General features: G+C 39.6%; 1 protein-coding gene and 1 pseudogene across 3 annotated transcripts in view; both read left to right on the top strand.

Moving 5' to 3' along the window:
* The window catches only part of Arfip1 (ARF interacting protein 1), a 90,203-nt gene that overhangs the window by 26,996 nt on the left and 45,479 nt on the right, over positions 1–17,728 (top strand). For all 3 annotated transcript variants that reach the window (XM_021158821.3, XM_021158822.3, XM_029475196.2), the window contains exon 2: positions 8,699–8,800. In XM_021158821.3, the coding sequence (XP_021014480.1) occupies positions 8,708–8,800 (93 nt within the window). In that variant the 5' untranslated portion in view covers positions 8,699–8,707. The remainder of the gene's footprint in view (positions 1–8,698; positions 8,801–17,728) is intronic.
* On the top strand, positions 3,360–4,118 carry LOC110291603 (high mobility group protein B3 pseudogene; annotated as a pseudogene).

Consider the following 17,728-nt stretch of genomic DNA (forward strand, 5'->3'; position numbering starts at 1 on the left):
GAGGCAGTGGAGGGAGTGGAAGGAGCCACTATGGAGCCTCTTCCTGTCTGCTCTGGGCTTGGTTGTATAGATTGGAGAGGGCAAGAGTCTGGGGAACAGAGGAGCTTTAGTTACAATTACAGTGCTTGCTGAGCTGTGGAGGTGCGTGCATGCCTTTAATCCCCAAGAGGCAGGCCAGCCTCTCTGAGGTCTCTCTGTGAATTCGTGAGTAGAGTGAATTGCAGGACACAGAGAACTACTGTCTCCAAAACCTGAAAACAAAACAACAAACAAAAATCAAAACCAAAAAACAACAAACAAGACAAAAAAACAGTGCTAAGGAACCCTTATCTCAGTTATGCACAAATATGAAGTGATGTGGCTGAAGACACCAGAGGCTCTGAATGGACTGGACTGTTTAATAACCTTCCTATGGAGGAAGAATTGTTTGTAAAAAATGCCTTCGAGACAGTTTCTTTTCTTTTAGACTTTTGTTTGTTTCTAGTATTTATTTGTAAAAGTCTAGAAGCATTTCTTCCTTGATAATTTTATATTTGTTTCAGGTGATACATGCAACCATTTTCTCAAATGGTTTCATAGTATAATAATTTTTCCTTTAAAAAATGTAAGCACATGTGTAGAGTTAAGCTGTTGTACATTTATGGCTTAATAAAACAATTCTGAAATGAAAAATAATGGTGAAATGTGTCTTTCAAAACTTTGTTTCCCCAAAATAAACTATCAGATTATTGTGGATATATCCAAAATAGACCTGTTTCATATGTGAAGCCCAGTGAATTTTCACAAATGCATAAGGTTGGCAGTCTCTAATCCTCATGGTACAGAGCAGCTGTCACCCACTCTCTTGAGCCCTTTTGCATCAGCTTACCCTGCACCCACTCTCCTGGGCAGCACCGATCTCTCATGACAGAACGGCTGTTCTAGAATTGTGTGTAAATGGGCTCTTACAACATGTAATTTTCTTATTTGTTCAGCTCTTTCACTCGACATGTTACACGAGATTAAACAGGGATGGTGTGTGTTTGTCAATAGGTTACGGCTTTTGATTAGTAAGGAATATGCCATGGTATGGATGGACCACAGTTTATTCTATTCACTAAACTATTGGCAGACATTTTGTTTCATTTTGGAGGTGTTATGAGTAAAGCTGTCATGAATAAATATGTACAAATGAGGATATTTGTTTTAATTGTGTGTGTGTGTGTGTGTGTGTGTGTGTGTGTGTGAAGGCTTCAGTGTAAAATAGATACCATGCACACATGGGTGAACACACACACATAGACAGAGTGACATTTCTTTGCAGTCTGTGACTTGCATTTTTCAATTTTTAAATAGCTTTTGGGGATTTTAGTTTCTGTTGTTTTTAACACAGGTGTCACTGTAAAACCCTAGCCAGCCTAAAACTTGCTATACAGACAAGGCTGGCCTCTTATTCACAGAGATTTGCCTGCCTCTGCCTCCCAGTTGGTAAGTGTTCACTGACATGCCGAGCTTGGAGGTTTAGTGTTGATACACTGCAGGGTTTCATTGTTTTTAATTTATGTTTTAAACTCTGTGTGTGTATAGTGCTGTGCCAGGCCAGAAGAGGGCATCAGGTTCCCCTGTAGCTGAAGTTACAGGTGACTATAAGCTGCCCAGGGTGGGTCCTGGGAACTGAGCTTAGGTCTTCTGAGAGAGCATTACAAACCCTAGACCACTGAGCCTTCTCTCTAGCCCCATTTTTATTTTTTGTGTTTAAGAAATGTTTGAGTACTCCAAGGACATGACTCAGAATTCTTCCATTCATGATACCAATGATACTGCCTTGTCTCTTTATTACTATTACTACTATTATTATTTCTTTTTTATTCAGTCACATATTATATACTCTTTGAATCTAGCTTTGTTTGGAGAATTAAGTCAGCTGTTTATAACAGTAGTTTATTCTGTTTTATTGCTATGCAGTATTCTTTTATATGACCGCACTACCATTTTATTTGATCAATATTTGGATTGTCTAGTTCTTGGATATTAGGATAAAGCTGTTTATGAATGCTCTTATACATGTCTCCAATAAACATATGCATTTTCTTTCCTTGGGTATATTTCTTAGGAATAGAATTATGAGGTTATTGGATAGGTATATGTTAACTAATATCATTACTAAATACTTTTCTAACATGATTTTATTAGGTTTTGTTTGTGTCTTGGGTGGATTTTACCTTTTTTTAAAAATTAAGCTAAATAGGCAGTTTTTTAATATAAACTTTAAATATGAAATGCACCCATTTTATGAATACAGTTGCTTCACACGTGGGGTAACAACACTTGGTTTTGTCTGTTTGAGTTGTAGCCATTCTAATGCATGTGTAATGCTGTCAGACACCTTGAACAAGGCAACTTTATAATCTGTCCAGTACTAAGTTCAGAGTACAAAGTTCTAAGTACTCTGGTTCAAAGAGAAACAAAGTTTCTCTTTGTAAATTTCCTGTAAATGTAAATTTTCTGGCCATCCGTATGGCCACTAAATTGTGATCTCCGTGGAATGGTTAAAAACTCCCCAGGGGGTTTTGAGGTTGAGAATTCATGGCTTCTTGAGACCTTGCTATACACCGTACGCTGTATGGATACCCCACCTATAAAAGTGACATTAATTAATGTCCTTTCATTTACCCTAATTTTATTCCATTGAAAGAATTCACGAAGCTAGTACCTGGAGCAGGAGACATGGCTCCTTGGCTACACACACTTGCTGTAACTCTGGCCCCATTACAATGCCCTCTTCTTGCCGCTATAGGTACCCAAATCTATAAACACAATACACAAAATTAGAATTATTATTAATTGTTTTAAAGAAGCAGCTAGACTCTGTCTTCTGTGCATAGTTATTTTTTGGGTTGGACCCATGCTCAGTTTCCTGATTTACATTAGTCTTAGTATTTATAAGGTTAATTCTGTTTTAAAAGGATATTCAACTACATATGAATCAAGAGTCAATTGCTATAAAAATGAATGTCCTTTTCCTGTCAGCATAAAAAAAGCAATATTTAGCCATGTAGAGTATTTGACTAACTTTGATCTCATCCTTAGCACAACAGTGAATTTAAAATGTGCCTAGACTTATCAGGACATGAAAGAAAAGAGGTACAATTTGGTGTTGCCTTATAAAATAGAAAATAGAAAGTGTGATCAGCTTTTAATTTATCTCCAGACAAGTCTATTATTGGCTTTTAAACATTTTGTTTCCAACGATCTAGCAAAGTGTGTGCTGTATACCCATCCCCTTACCTGGGATTAACTCAGTGGTGGTAGACAGTGGATGTGCTGGCCTGCAGAAGCTGATTATCATGTTTTAAAGAGTTTTTGTCCCAGACTAGCGAACAATAAATACAGTCAGGATGGCTAAAGGTGACCCCAAGAAACCAAGGGGCAAGATGTCTGCTTATGCCTTCTTCATGCAGACATGCAGAGAAGAACACAAGAAGAAAACCCAGAGGTTGCAGTCAGTTTTGCAGAGTTTTCCAAGAAGTGCTCTGAGAGGTGGAAGACAGTGTCTAGCAAAGAGAAATCAAAGTTTGATGAAATGGCAAAGTCAGATAAAGTACGCTATGATTGGGAGATGAAAGATTATGTAGCAGCTAAAGGAGGCAAGAGGAAGAAGGACCCAAATGCCCCCAAAAGACCTCCATCTGGATTTTTCTTATTCTGCTCCGAATTCCTACCCAAGATCAAATCCACAAACCCTGGCATCTCCATTGGCGATGTGGCAAAAAAGCTGGGTGAGATATGGAAGAACTTCAGTGACAGTGAAAAGCAGCCTACGTCACCAAGGCAGCAAAGCTGAAGGAGAAGGATGAGAAGGATGTCGCTGACTGTAAGTCTAAAGGGAAGTTTGAGGGGGCCAAGGGTCCTGCTAAAGTTGCCTGGAAAAAGGTGGAAGAAGAGGAGGAGGAGGAGGAAGAGGAAGAAGAAGAGGAAGAAGATAAATAAAAACTCTGTCTTCTTATGAATACCTTAGAGTAGGAGAGCGCTGTGATTGACACATATCTTATTTGAGTCGTGTCTATTGCCCTTGATAGGTTTGATTACAAAATTTGATCAGGATCATATTGTAGTTTCTCAAAGTGTCAGTGGTTTACATAAAGTGGCTGTGGTGTCCAGAGTGCCCTGAAGCTGTATCAAAGTTGTACATAGCTCCAAACATTTTTAAAATGAAAAGGCACTCTCGAGTCCTCCTCACTCAGTGCACTTTGCTGATGGTGTGACAAGGCATTTGAAGATGTTTCTGGATTTTGTTCTCAGCTCGTAAGGTAGTGTTAACTATATGGCTATTGGCCAGAAATCCCGAGTTGTCAACTGTACATATCTATAGTTTGTAAAGAGAACACAACAACCCAGACAGATTCTTGATGCTCCTTGTTTGGCGTGGAGGCTGTGAGGGGAAGATGCCTTTTGGAGGGGGCATAGCCCAGGGCGTGCACTGTGAGGCTGGACCTGTTGATACTGCAGTGAGCATCCTTTGGCTTCAGGTTGTCTTGTTTTTGTATATAGTGGCATAGCATTCTGCTGACATTCTCAGTTGTGGAAAGGGGGGAGGGGTCAGCTGGCATGAGAAGTGTTTGGAGTTTTTTCTTTAGTTAAGTGCAGTAGGTTTTAAACTTTTAAAAGAAACTGTAGAACTCATCGTTGTCAGCAAAGCAAAGAACTACTGCATCAGTGGAAGTCCAAGAACCCTCTGGAGCTAAATGCAATTTGCAACATTCTGTTATTTTTTTGTATGTTTAGAATACTGAAATGTTTTTGAAGTTAAATAAACAGTATTACATAAGAGTTTGCAAGCCAGCTATTATTTCTAACGTTGTAACTGTATGAATTTAAGATTAGGGTCTGGAGAGACGGCTCAGTGATTGCCATTTGCTGCTCGTCCAGAGGAACTGAGCTCAGTTCTCAGTGTAATTCCAGATCCAGGTCATCTGACTCCTTCTTTAGGCCTCCTTGGGTATGGTATATGTATGGCAGCCACACACAGAACTACACATAAATAAAAAAATAAAGATGATTCTTTAAACGTACAACTAAAACAAAAGTAACAAAACAAAGGTAACACAAAACATACTGGTTCCTAAATATTTTCTATTATATGTGCTCCAGTTATTTATGTTACGATATTTCAATAGTAGAAATGCTAATGTTGTATATATTGTACTGAACATCTTTTTGCTCTGAATTCAAACTCAGTTTGATCATATGAGAAGCCTGAAAAATCAGCTTCAGTGAGTGTGGATACCATGAAAATAAGCATTAGCAATCCAACAAGATCGGCTTTATTTTAGCTTAGTTTTCAAGGAGATGTGGTTCGTTGTGGTGGAAGGACTGATGGTGCTGGCCTTGCCTTGCTGTAGTCAGGAGGCAGAGTGATCAGTGCTCAGCTCGTTTGCTCCTTTTCAGCTCAGGAGTGGTGGTCAGTCTTCTCATCCTCAGCTCACTTAGTCTAGGTAAACCCCTGCACGCATGCCCAGAGGCTTGACTCGTAGGTGACAGTCAGTGTTAACTGTCACAGTGGGCAAATCCTCTGCCCATCCTGTTACTGAGATTTTCAGTATTGAAAATGTTCATTTTTGGTCAGGTGTCATCGCACATGCCTGTTACCCCACTACTGGGAGATGGCTGAAGACACTTAGGAGTCATCCTTGGTTTGAGGTCTGGGAGCTCTTGTCTCATACAAGCAAGCAAACAACGGGAAAGAAGAATCACAACAGCGGAAATAAACGTTCCTTTTAATTGAAAACAGCAGCTTCTAGGTCTTCATTAGTTTCAACATCTCACTAGATTGGATTTTCCCTGGGAATGTATTTCTTGGTTTATTTTATGTTTTAGTTTGTATTCTGGACATTGTGAACTGTGGTTTGAATAAGAATGGCCTGATAGGCTCAGATATTTGAAAGCTTAGTCACCAGGGAGTGGAACTGTTTGAAAGGATTAGAAAGATTAGGAGGTATGGCCTTGTGGGAGGAAGGGTGTCATTGGGGTTGGGCTTTGAGGTTTCAGAAGCCCATACCAGGTCCAGTGTTTCCCTGCCAGTAGATCAGGTTGTAGCACTCAGCTACTTCTCTAGCTCCATGTCTGCCTCTGTGCTGCCATGATCCCCAACATACTAATAACAGACTAACCCTCTTCAACCGTAAGCAAGACCTCAATTAAATGCTTTAGTTCTAAGAGATGCTTTGGTCATGGTCTTTTCACAGTAAGAGAACACTGACTGAGATAGAAACATTGAGATATGGAAGTCCAGACTGTTAGTTTCTCATCTGATATCATTTCCTTTGTAGAGTGAGTGGGTACTTTTCTCAGTAGGGCTTGCATTACAACTGTTTCTTGGTGGTGACTCTTCTATGGAGATCTTTTCTTTGTGGTTGTGTTCCTTTGGGTCTTTCAATTCCAACAAAATTCAAGGGTTGGAGATGTAGGTAGACAGAATTTGTCAGATGACCTTACTAGGTCGGTCCTTTCCTGGATTCTCTTTCTCCTCTTTTTCTTAACTTTCCACTAGTTTAAGAAGGTCAGCTTTCTCTACATGTTCCCAGCCAAAAGTAAGGATATTACCCAAATTTTGTATTTGAGATTCTGTGAGACATATGTGTACAAATATATGCATAGAGATAGAGACAGGCAGATGGACTTTTCTATTCTCTTCCAGTATAAAACATTTATTGGCCAAATGATGCTGCACTGTTTCTGATAGCTGTGGTAATGAGTGGATCCTAGTCCTGAGGCCCTACCCTACCACAGTCATACCAGTCATGCTTCTACGTGCACACTTCAAAGTACAGTCTGAGCATAAGGGCCATTGTCTTGCAGGAGTTTTGCTCATGCCAGTTGAGGAACGGAAGCTAAACTGCCACGGCTTGGGAAGTTTAGACCTTTGGGTGACATCCATGAATGTTAGGTTACCATAACAGTCATTTGATAGGCAAAGCACAGAGGAATACTTTTCCTGCTGTGTAAGGGGTCAGACAACATTAGAGTCTGGTGCTGGGTTATTCCCATTGGATTGGTTATTGCTCAGGGCTCTCTGTGCTGGAGTAGGCACTGGTCAGCTGTAGGTGATTGCTGCAGCTGTGCACGTATGGGGAAGAGACAGAGCAGATACTTGGGAGGAGCATTGTCTTTGGTGAGAGATGAGAGAAATGATGAGCTGGTTGTAGGTGGAAAGAAGCAGCTAGCCCCTCAAGACTATTTACATGGAGTTTCCCTCCCGTTCAAGTTGGGTCAGTGTCTTCCACCCAGCCAGACAGCTGAGGAGAGGAGAGGAAGCTCTTTAGGTTGGAGATGTCCTAGAAAACAGGACTCTTGCAGTTGAGAGCTCAATAGGGATGGCTTGCTTGTTTGTTTGTTTGTTTTTCGAGACAGGGGATCTGTGTAGCCCTGGCTGTCCTGGAACTTGCTTTGTATACCAGACTGGCCTCGAACTCAGAGATCCACATGCCTCTGTCCCCAAGTACTGTGACTAAAGGTCCCACCAACCAGCTAAGCCTAGAAGGTTTTGGGTTTGGGTTTGGGTTTTTTTTTTTTTTTTTAAATCTCTTTTTAAAAAAATATCTTTCAGAGAATACTCATTGATTTTTCTTTTTCCAGTATTAATGATCAAATCCAGAACCTTGCTAATAAGTTTCTTAATTGTATTTTTTGATTCGGGTCCATAGGTTAATTGTACATGTATACACACAGTTATAATTAGTTGTTCATTATGGTTTTGTTAACCACAGTGTAAGTGAGACAGTAGCTAGACTCAGGTGTCAGCATTAAAACACATGTCCATTGGGAGTTACTGATCTGTCCCTGACAAATAATTACCCCAGGGTCATTATTTTAGTGTCTATCCTTGTTAAAATATAAAGAATGAGAAACACTTTTAAAGACATCAGTGACTAACAACTAGTACGGAGGAAACATGGTCATTAGTTCTTAATGGAAAGTTGAATCAACTTGGTTTACTTTGAAGATTTTAAAATTTTAAAGTTGGTAAAAGTAATTTTAAGGTTCTTTGTATAAAATTCTCACATTAATTTTTCAGAAAAACCTTAAAATCATTGCTGAAGTGCAACTGTTTTAACAGTAATAATTGATGTTCTGCTGTTGTTTAATTTCTGAAAAATTATACTTCATGTGGTTATAAAATTAAGGATTATGTTTTTAACTATTGCTTTGCTTTTTGAACTGTAAAACTAGAGGATAAAACTTTAGTTCTTCTGATTCACATATTTAAAATTTTTGTTATGGTAAGAAAATGTTTCCTGTAGACAGAAGCTTATTTTGAAGTCCATTAAATAAGACAAGTCGACCCTCTTTGTATAAGTTATACAGCAAACATGGCGTTCTGAAGTATTTCTTCTATTATGACTGGTATCTATCATAATTCTAAGAGGCAAGGAAGATGCTCCTGGTTTTTGTCATCTATAACTTTTCTTTAAATCAAAGAATCTAGATTGAGTGCAAAGAAAGCAGCCAGGTACATTTATCTTACTATATTGTCATCATGTAGAATATATATGAAAATAATATATGGATAATATATCAAGTTATAAAAATATTAGATTGGTAGATAGTAAGTATATGTGACTAAGTCTTAAAAATGTGCCTTTTATAGTTTGGCATTAGTATGGCTTTTTCTCTTCTCTTTAAAAAACTTTTATTTATTTATTTATTTTTTTAAATTTAGGTGTCTGCCATGGCTCAAGAATCTCCCAAAAATTCTGCAGCAGAAATTCCAGTAACTAGTAATGGAGAAGTTGACGATGCTCATGAACATGGCTATAATAGGGTAAGAACACTTTACTTTCGGTTAATGTAGAGAATCGTGGCATACTTTTGCCAATAATTTGAGGATTATTGGATAGGCTGTGGCTCTGGTTTGTCAAGGTTAAGCTTTGCTGCTTAGCTCACTAATAGACAAACTATGAAAAACCCTAAACATTTATGTCAGCAACCAGAATGACAATGTATCTTGCAGTTTTGGCATATAATTTTATATAGTTTTTATTTTACTTTGATAAGAAAAAAAGTGTAGTATTTTACCTTTTTTTTTGTTTTGTTTTAGCAGGATGAATCAAATTTCAGATTCTTTTTTTTTTAAATATATTTTTTTTTATTACGTATTTTCCTCAATTACATTTCCAATGCTATCCCAAAAGTCCCCCATACCCTCCCCCCCCACTTCCCTACCCACCCATTCCCACTTTTTGGCCCTGGCGTTCCCCTGTACTGGGGCATATAAAGTTTGCGTGTCCAATGGGCCTCTCTTTCCAGTGATGGCCGACTAGGCCATCTTTTGATACATATGCAGCTAGAGTCAAGAGCTCCAGGGTACTGGTTAGTTCATAATGTTGTTGCACCTACAGGGTTGCAGATCTCTTTAGCTCCTTGGATACTTTCACTAGCTCCTTCATTGGGGGCCCTATGATCCATCCAATAGCTGACTGTGAGCATCCACTTCTGTGTTTGCCAGGCACCGGCATAGACTCACAAGAGACAGCTATATCAGGGTCCTTTCAGCAAAATCTTGCTAGTGTATGCAATGGTGTCATCGTTTGGAGGCTAATTATGGGATGGATCCCTGGATATGGCAGTCTCTAGATGGTCCATCCTTTTGTTTCAGCTCCAAACTTTGTCTCTGTAACTCCTTCCATGGGTGATTGTTTCCAATTCTAAGAAGGGGCAAAGTGTCCACACTTTGGTCTTCGTTCTCCTTCAGTTTCATGTGTTTTGCAAATTGTATCTTATATCTCGGGTATACTAAGTTTCTGGGCTAATATCCACTTATCAGTGAGTACATATCATTTGAGTTCTTTAGTATTTTACCTTTTAAAATATTATTTATAAATATTAGTACATTCTTTTAAAATGTAGTAGCAGCATCTAACTGGTTTTAAAAAGTACTTAATTCCTAAGAGGCTGGTTTTGATTTTGCTGTTGTTTTGCTATTTTGAGTTGCTGTGATAAAGTACCATGACCAGAAAGGGCTCATGGAAGTGAGAGATTATTTTGGCTATGGCTCTAGAATGTTAGTCCATTGTGGGTGGGGAGTCCTGGCCCAGAGGTTGGAGCAGGAAGCTGGCAGATCAAATTTCTGTCCACACACAGGAAGTGTAAATTTAGAACAGGAAGTATAGTGAGGCTGTAAACTCTAAAGCCCATCCCCAGGCTCTGCCTCATACAGGTTCCCTAACCTCCTCAAGCAGGGCATCCCCTGGGGCCAGGGTTCAGACCCGTGAGCCCATGCGGGGCGTGTCTCATTAGACCCAGCAGAGCAGTTAACGTCCTGAAAGTGGACAGTCAACTCAGAGGGAAACTGAGGTTGGAGGTGCATATGTGCTGGGATCGAGGCTGAGACCTTGTGAGTGGTAAGCGTAGTCTCTACCACTGAGCTACAACCCTAACCTAGTGCAATTAATTTTGCTCTGCCTCTGAATTCAGTTTAATGCATTCTAATGAAACACTATGATATTGGAAATAATCTGCGTTCCAATTTCAGCTGTGTCATTTCTAACAGTGAAACCTTGATAGTGTTTCTACATAGAAATATTTACTTTTATTAGGATATTAATAGTAAGTAAGATGAGTAATGTGCCTTATAAAGTCAGAAATGATGGTGATACTTTTGATTTCTGAGATTAAACATTCTTCTAATGACATTTGATACAAATGTACAACTTTAAGGAAAAATATGGTTCTGTGGTCTTAAAAAGGTAGTTTTGTTTTATTATGCTGTTTGCTTGCGTGCTTGCTTAGACAGGGTCTCACTGTGTAGCCTTGGCTGGCCTGGAGCTCACAGAGATATGCTTGCTTCTGCCTCCTGAATTCTGCTGAATTCTGGGATTAAATGTACACACCAGCATGCCTCTCTCTCTCTCTCTCTCTCTCTCTCTCTCTCTCTCTCTCTCTCTCTCTCTCTCTCTCTCTCTGTTTTCTTGAAAAACTAGTGGTTGAAAAGTTTTTAAATTATTTTATAATTCTGTTATGCTTCTGCTTCCTATTTAAGAATGAAACCTTTTTGTGATATTTTAGCTCAGGACTCTTGAGACAGTATCAGCTCATTCTCAGTTGTGGTCTGTGACCCATCTTTGTAGGTACCAGGGGCATCACCTTTCTTTTCTCCTGGCAGCCTCACCTTTATATATTGCTCAGGCCTGTAAGGGTGGGGAGAAATGCACTTCTGGTTGGGAACTACTATTTTAGATAGCTCTTTGTGATAGTCTTCAAGCCTGAGATTTATCTTAGGTTTTTCTACTGCCAGGACAGAATACTTGAGAATGGATAATTTATAAAGAAAAGAGGCTTGGAAGGGAGAGAAGGCCGAAGAGCTAAATAGTTTGTAATAATGTGTTGAGAGAATTCATTCAGCTTCATGAGAAAGCCATTCATGTCTCTTAGAAGCCTCACTTTAACATTACAGCATAAATGGCAGCATGAATTTCACCCAGGACAGACCACAGTTACACTAGTTATTTATTTTACTTGGCAATTACTTTAATTGGGCTTCTGAGCATGTCTAGTCCAAAATAGTGTAACTGAAGGAAGACTTGAATTCTGAGCACACAGTGAAATCTCTTACCTCTAAGATAAGCCTGCATGATAAGGAAACTCAAGTTACTGTCATTAACCAATTACTTAATAAATATCTATTAGCACAAATAACTCACTGTACCAAATATTTAATTCTTTTTTCTTCCAAATTTTGATAACTACTTTAGCACATGTATTCTGTGAATATTTAGTAAGTAGCTGCTGTGTACTACACAAGGCACTGGAGATACAGCAATGAAAAAAATACCTACTGCAAGAGACTTGATATCCTTAAAGCCTATTTGAAGGTGAATCATCCCAGCGCTTGGGAGCAGATGCAGGAGGATTGCTGCAAGTTCTATGCTAGCTTATTTACACAGAAAGTTATAGGCCAGCATGGCCTACAGATTAAGATTCTGTCTCAACAGAAACAAACAACAAAAATAGCTAATGAAAGTAGAAGCCCTGTGATCAGTGAAAATGCACTATATTCAAAGAATGTTAGGTGTTATCTCAGTGGTGGAGTGTGCTCACCAAACCCAGTGCAAAAAGTAAAATAAAAAATTGAAATTAGGTTCAGTGTTGGAAAGATCACCACAACCTATTCTCTTTCTTAAAACTTCTTGTTATTAGAGTCTGGCTTACACACAGGGAAAGCTCCAGTGTGAACACCGCTGAATAAGGACTCAGTACATTTCCAGGAACTCAGACCGTTCCCTCATTGCCTGTTGCTAAGCAATATGCTTCCCCCTTTCCGGGGGTGGGGTGAGGTAGGGTGCCCCCAATGTAAACCTGTCTTGATTGATTGATTGATTGATTGATTATGTGTGTATGTATGTATGTATTTGTTTGGTTAGTTGGTTTGTTGTTTTGAGGCAGGGTCTTCTTATGTAGCCTAGGCTGTCCTCAAACTTGTGATTCCCCTTCCTCAGTCCCCAAGTACAAGATGTGCGAGCATGTATAGCCATTGGACTGCTTTTTCCTGTCCCTTTGATTGTCAGTGGGATTGTACAGTTTGGGTTTTGTGAACTCACTTTGACTAAACATCCGAGACTCACTTGCACTGTTGCTTGTTCTCTGACTTGTATTATAGTTTCCTATTTATACTCTGGTTTTGGTTGGTGGGCAGCTAGGATGTGTCTGGTCCTTGTCCATCATGCATACAATTGCCTTCCCCACACCTGTACAGATGTTTGTCCTACACAGTCAACTGTGGAAGGGACAGAGGGAAGTGTGCAGGTCATAAGTACACACTAGCAGTGATGGAGAGCTCTAGCTTTCAGCATCTCAGATAGTTCCTCATAGTTGATGTATAATTCCTCCTTAGCCATTCTTATAGAGGTAGCATGATATTATCCATTTCTCTGGGGGAGAGCCAGGCGGGAGATGGGCCAGGAAGATGTAATGGGTCTGATGCATGGGACCTGAGCTCAGGGAACCAGCCATGTGGCAGAATGTAGGTTAAAATAAATGGCTTATCTTTAGTTATGATCTAGTCAGAGAAGAGCCTAGCTTTATGGTCAAGGTATTTGTAAATATATTTTGAGTCTGAGTCTTATTTCTGGGAGCATGGCTGTGGGAGGCAGAACTAACTTCAACATATTAATACATCTGATTTTATGTGCAACTTTATGCTTTTAAAGTACAATATATATTAAAAGTATTGTAGCCAGGCATGGTGGTGCACGCCTTTAATCCCAGCATTCGGGAGGCAGAGGCAGGCGGATTTCTGAGTTTGAGGCCAGCCTGGTCTACAGAGTGAGTTCCAGGACAGCCAGGGCTACACAGAGAAACCCTGTCTGTAAAATTTTAAATAAGTGGGGTACTTTTCTTTCACTAAGAGCTTTTGCTATTTTATTAAACAAGGTTATTTATACATGGTTTTGGGTTTGAACTCTGCTTTATTTCTTGGTCTCTCCTTAAAACAACACCATACTATCTCACTCTAATAATGAAATTGGGCAAAACTACCAATTCCAAGCTGAATATGTGGCATCACATTGCTCCGGTGTATTTCCTCAGGGCTACTTTGTACACTAAATCCTTTCATGGGTCTTCAGAGTCGTGCTTGTGAGCCTCACTTACAGAGAGTGCTTTGCTTATGCAGGCAAAGCTAGTTAAGTAACTTGCTTATCTGCACATTTATTCTTCATTGGTATCAAATTCTCCTTTTGGGTATTGTCCTCCAATGTAATTTCGCTTCATCTTAGAAGGCAGAGAAAGGAAGAAGATGGTTGTCTCGGAGCCCTCTCTCCATATTGAGCATGCATTTTTATCAGTGGCGATATTCCTGAAGATGCAGTAATATGCTTGGACCAGAGTGTCCTCCCTCACCGCATCCAGAAGCTCGGCACCATGATGCCTGAGGTCGTTTGTACCCAGTCTCGTGTGTCAGGACTCTCTTAGATAGTTGATAGCTTTCAGTTAAAATTAACTTTAGTTGGGTGCCTTTCTCAAGAGTGGAAACGGTATTTCAAAGCATCTTTTGACGGTTTACAGTGTATTTATACTTAAGATCTATCAGGCGTATGCTAACCTAAATGTTAGTTGCCTTCTCATTTCGTTTTCCTAGTTAATGACGGGAAATTTTGTTTAACCCCAAATATTTTAATAAAAGTGAAATTTTAGAAAGAAAGAGTCAAATGCATTGCCTGATGTTAGACTATAGATGTTTATAGAACAGCAAAGCAGTCTCATGGGGGCAGGATTCCTGAACAGATTTCATAGACACTTACATACTTCTTCCTTCATGGCTGTTCATTTAGAATCTTGTACTTTTTTCTTGCCTTTGCATAACAGTCACTGTCTTTGTCAGGGTTTCTTTTGCTGCAAGCAAGTTGGGGAAGAAAGGCTTTATTCAGCTTACACTTCCACATTGCTCTTCATCACCAAAGGAGGTCAGGACAGGAACTCACCCAGGGCAGTAACTTGGAGGCAGGAGCTGATGCAGAGGCCATGGAGGGTGCTGCTTACTGGCTTGCTTCCCCTGGCTTGCTCATCCTGCCTTCTTGTAGAACCCAGGACCCAGGGATAGATAGCACCACTCACAGTGGACTGGGCCCTCTCCCCAATCACTAAGAGAAAACGCCTTACAGCTGGATATCATACAGACATTTTCTCAACTGAGGCTCCTTTCTCTATGATAACTTTAGCTTGTGTCAAGTTGACACATAAAACCAGCCAGTACAGTCACTATAAAATTATAAAGTCTCACGTGAACATGATATATTACTGAGTTGCAATGATTTGGTTGGCCAGCTGGTGTCACTGTGGCACAAGCAACGAAACTGTAAAACCTGTTGAAGTTGGTATTTTGGTTTCTCAGTACAGATCGTGTTTTGTTCTGAGAGGCCATCCTCTGCATTCACATCTCTGTAGAGATTATAATGAACATGCTTAGACTAGAACTGCACCAGCACTGCAGTCCTTGCTCCTATATGCAACTCTAGAGATGATCAAGGCAGGGAGCTTGCTATCTCGGGCCTCCACCGCCCTCAGCAAAGATGCTGTTATTGTCTAAGTGAAACAATTTTTGTTCTTTAAAGTTTAATCTTCACAGATATAAAGTTACTCTCTAGTTTTGAGCTGTATGTGATTTACAATGGATGCTATTAACAATTACTAAAGAGCAATTGGGTGAAGTGGTATAAATCTGCCAGTCCTCTGCTTATGGGCCAGAGGCCAGAGGCTCAGGGTCATTCTCAGCTACACAGTAAGTTCAAGGCTGACTGGACAACATAAGACTGTCCCCAAAACAACAGAAATAGAAAGCAAAATGAAATGTGATGGATGTTGTTATCTCGTTTCTTAAATAGTAACTAGATGTTGGCAAGTTGTAGCTTGAGTTAAAGAGAAGCAAGCACAAGTTACACATGGTTGTGTCTTCTTGTCAGTTCAGCTGTGATTATCAGGTTAGGGAAATTACTTCATTAGATATTGTGGAAATGGAACTTTTCCTGTGGAATGTCCAGAATAAAAGTACATAGATTACGTGTTTCCCAGCTCTGAACTCCTTAGAAATTGCATACATATAGCAAACTATCAAAACTTCCTATTAACTTTAGGGAGTTATAATCCAGGATCATTAGGACTTAATTACAAAGCACTGTTTGAGTAGGAACCTGTTAGAGACCTTTGTCTCTCACTACTTTATTTTACGACAGGCAGAGGAGCCTGGAAGCTCAGACATAGCTCCTAGGATTGTGTAAGCTATTCCCGAAGCCTGTGTGACGTGGCTGTAATTTCAGTGAGGGGCAGGAATTTTCATTCATTTCCTTATTTTCATGCCTGGCAAAACTGTTTGGTGTGTAATAGAGGCTTTCATTTCATAAATGTTTTGTGAATGAGCACATTGTTTTGTGAGAGCTGGCCTAGAACCTGGAGGTAGGGGAGAGGTACTCACTTAGATTGACTACATTTTGCATCCTTACTTGTGCTGCTTGGGCTGTTGTTTGCTTTTGTGTATAAGCAGTCTTTGTTGTTTTTAAATGACATGTGGAAAATGATAGACTTGGTCAAATAAAGCATGCTGATATGTGGAGGAAATAATTGCCTGAGGAATTTACTGATCAAACTGAGAGCTAGACAGATGAAGAAGGATGAAGACTATTCCCCTCAAAGAGTACCTGTAAAGAATCTAAAGGAGGTATAAAGACCATATTATTTACAGTTCACCTGCCAAAGTATGTGTGTGTATGTGTGTGTGTGTGTGTGTGTGAGCGAGTGAAAGAGAGAGAGAGAGAGAGAATATGAATGAATGAATGAATGAATATGAATGAATGAATGAATGAATGAATGAATATGAGTGTTGGAGGTGTGGGCCTAAAGTGTATGATGAGAAATGACACTAGAAAGATAAGTAGACCCTGTAAAAAGTCATGTTAAGGTACTAGCTTATGTAACAGGCAGTGCAGCCACAAACTGGTATAAAAGTGGTTATCTGTCTCAACCACATTCCCATTTTAGAGGTTGTATCTGAGCTGAACATGGTGGTATACACATTAAGTCCTCACACTGGGGAGGCAGAAGGATTATGAGTTAAAAGGGAGCCTGGCCTTCTTAGCAACTTCTGTAGCCAGACCCTGTGGGAAAAAGGGGGGTGGGTGGAGGGGAGGAGGACAAAGAAAGTTGTTTCTCACTACAGTGTAAAGATTCCATTGCAGGGCTGGCAGGACAAGAGACAAAGAAAACAAGGATAGTCACCAAGAGAAGAGAGGTAAGACCTAGACTCTGGTAGAGAAAGTAGAACTATTGATGACACCAACTATCTAAGATAGACAGGTGGAAAACACCGTGGTGTATGCAGACGAGAGTAGGAGCTGCTGTAGATTGTAAAATCTTGAAGGATCCTTGAATGAGATTTCTTTCTTTACTAACACTTTTCCTTATAGCCCAGAGTAAGAAGGGACAGTTAGTTCTTCTGCAATTCTTCTCATGTGTTTCAGTGTCACTAAGTCTTAAAACATCATTGACTACTTTGTAAAACAACACATTCTTATTCAGAAGGAGATTTGTAGGCCAAGTTTTAAATTGTGAGTTTTAAAATTTCATTTTGGGATCGAAATGGCTCAGCAGTTAAGAGCTCTTGCTGTTCTATAGTGAGAACTTGAGTTCACAGCACCCATGTCAGTAGCTCACAGATACCTGAATCTCTAGCTCCAAGGGATCCCAGGGGTCTCCTGGCCTCCACAGGTCTCCTGACACACACTCAGACACTCACACAAACTCTAAAACTTTTGCATTCTTTTTGTTTTGTTTTGTTTTTTTGTTTTTTCAAGACAGGGTTTCTCTGTATAGTCCTGGCTGTCCTGGAACTCACTTTGTAGACCAGGCTGGCCTCGAATTCAGAAATCCACCTGCCTCTGCCTCCCGAGTGCTCAAAATGTGCAAAGCAAAGAGAAATTCCCAAGGTTTGAATGAGTACTCTTTCATAACTTTATAAAATCTAAGAGTCTAATTTTGTATCATTTAAAATACTAAAAATGCATATGACACTTACTTGGAGTTTTTAAGGCATCATATTTTCTTATAGGCTAACTGAAAATGACTTTTAAATGTATTAAATACTTCAGTAGAGTTGAGACTTAAGCCATTTTAAGTTTGAATTGAATATCAGTAACATAAAAAAATGAAGTGGGGATTTGGTTTTCATTCTGAATAAACTATTTCTGAAGTATACCTTGTAAAA

The sequence above is a fragment of the Mus caroli genome, unplaced genomic scaffold, assembly GCF_978045245.1.
Source record: "Mus caroli unplaced genomic scaffold, Mus_caroli_1 scaffold_3, whole genome shotgun sequence".
In the NCBI taxonomy this organism is placed as follows: domain Eukaryota; kingdom Metazoa; phylum Chordata; class Mammalia; order Rodentia; family Muridae; genus Mus; species Mus caroli.